This window comes from Sinocyclocheilus grahami, unplaced genomic scaffold, assembly GCF_001515645.1.
Source record: "Sinocyclocheilus grahami isolate Dianchi unplaced genomic scaffold, SAMN03320097.WGS_v1.1 scaffold709.1, whole genome shotgun sequence".
NCBI classification, from domain to species: domain Eukaryota; kingdom Metazoa; phylum Chordata; class Actinopteri; order Cypriniformes; family Cyprinidae; genus Sinocyclocheilus; species Sinocyclocheilus grahami.
Window position 1 is genome coordinate 535,711 of NW_015505888.1, and position 1,125 is coordinate 536,835.

The 1,125-nt window shown below is 38.5% G+C and overlaps 1 protein-coding gene across 1 annotated transcript in view; it reads left to right on the plus strand.

Moving 5' to 3' along the window:
- Nucleotides 1-1,125, plus strand: part of LOC107560078 (histone H1-like) — a 3,094-nt gene extending 1,969 nt beyond the window's left edge. The window contains exon 2 of the mRNA XM_016244128.1: nucleotides 1,092-1,125. Coding sequence (XP_016099614.1) covers nucleotides 1,092-1,125 — 34 coding nt within the window. The remainder of the gene's footprint in view (nucleotides 1-1,091) is intronic.

The window sequence follows — 1,125 nt, forward strand, 5'->3', positions numbered from 1 at the left end:
CCTCGTCTTCCTCAAAAGACTCGCTTAAAATAGTCTCTTTCAGTCTTTGCAAATAAAGATGGCCCAAAAATTTGTCTCCCATAGCTCGTAGTTTTTCTCGTCTCCGTCAAAGACTAGTCGAGACCAGCGGCTTGTCACGGTTCCTTTTTCTCTTCTTCTCATGTTGAAAGACTCGGGTACACGCTTTATCCGTCGCGACTTTTACCCAGCGTCTTAACACTCCAAACGTTTTCTAATTTGCTCTGGGCCCATAACCTGTTAACAGAGTACGCTAAATAACAGACGAGAAGATACGTCTTTACCAACCGCTCAGTCGCTCTGACTGGCACCTTTTTATTAAAACAGAAAAACACGTGCATTCCTTCAGTCACTGATTAGGTCACATGACATCTAGTGACATGACACATTAGACATCTGGATTGCCTGTCCCAAATAGAAAACAAAAATACAAATACAAATGAGAGCATACTATTTCTACATGTCAATATATATACACTGAACAAAATTATAAATGCAACACTTGTTTTTGCCTCCATTTTTCATGAGCTGAACTCAAAGATCTAAGACTTTTTCTATGTACACAAAAGGCCTATTTCTCTCAAATATTGTTCTCAAATCTGTCTAAATCTGTGTTAGTGAGCACTTCTCCTTTGCCGAGATAATCCATCCAAATATTTATCGGGAGCGTGTATGCTGGGATTTCATGGAGAAAAAAGTAACGTAACTAATGTAACTAATTAAAGTCACGCGGACTTTAAGTCTATGGAAAACCATTGAAACTTTGAATGGCCATATCTATGAAGGTAGAATGACGTCAAAAAGATTTGCATACGCAGGGTAATATTTGTGGAAGTGTACATAAGACTGTAAGCGTAAATTACATTTGCATGCGCAAGAGAAGCTTTGTAAAGGTGTAAATCGTGTTTCAAGCGCAAGAAAAAATTATTTGCAGCATTTTACTGTTACTCGTAAGTGTAATTCTTGTATTGTGAAACTGCAGCTTCATGCTAACGCAAAATAAATATGATCTGCATGCTTCTGACTTCCATTTTTCCGCGATTACACTTTTGGCACGTTTTTTTCACCAAAAGACGGTCAAAAGCACTGCAAGCCCGTGAACAGTGA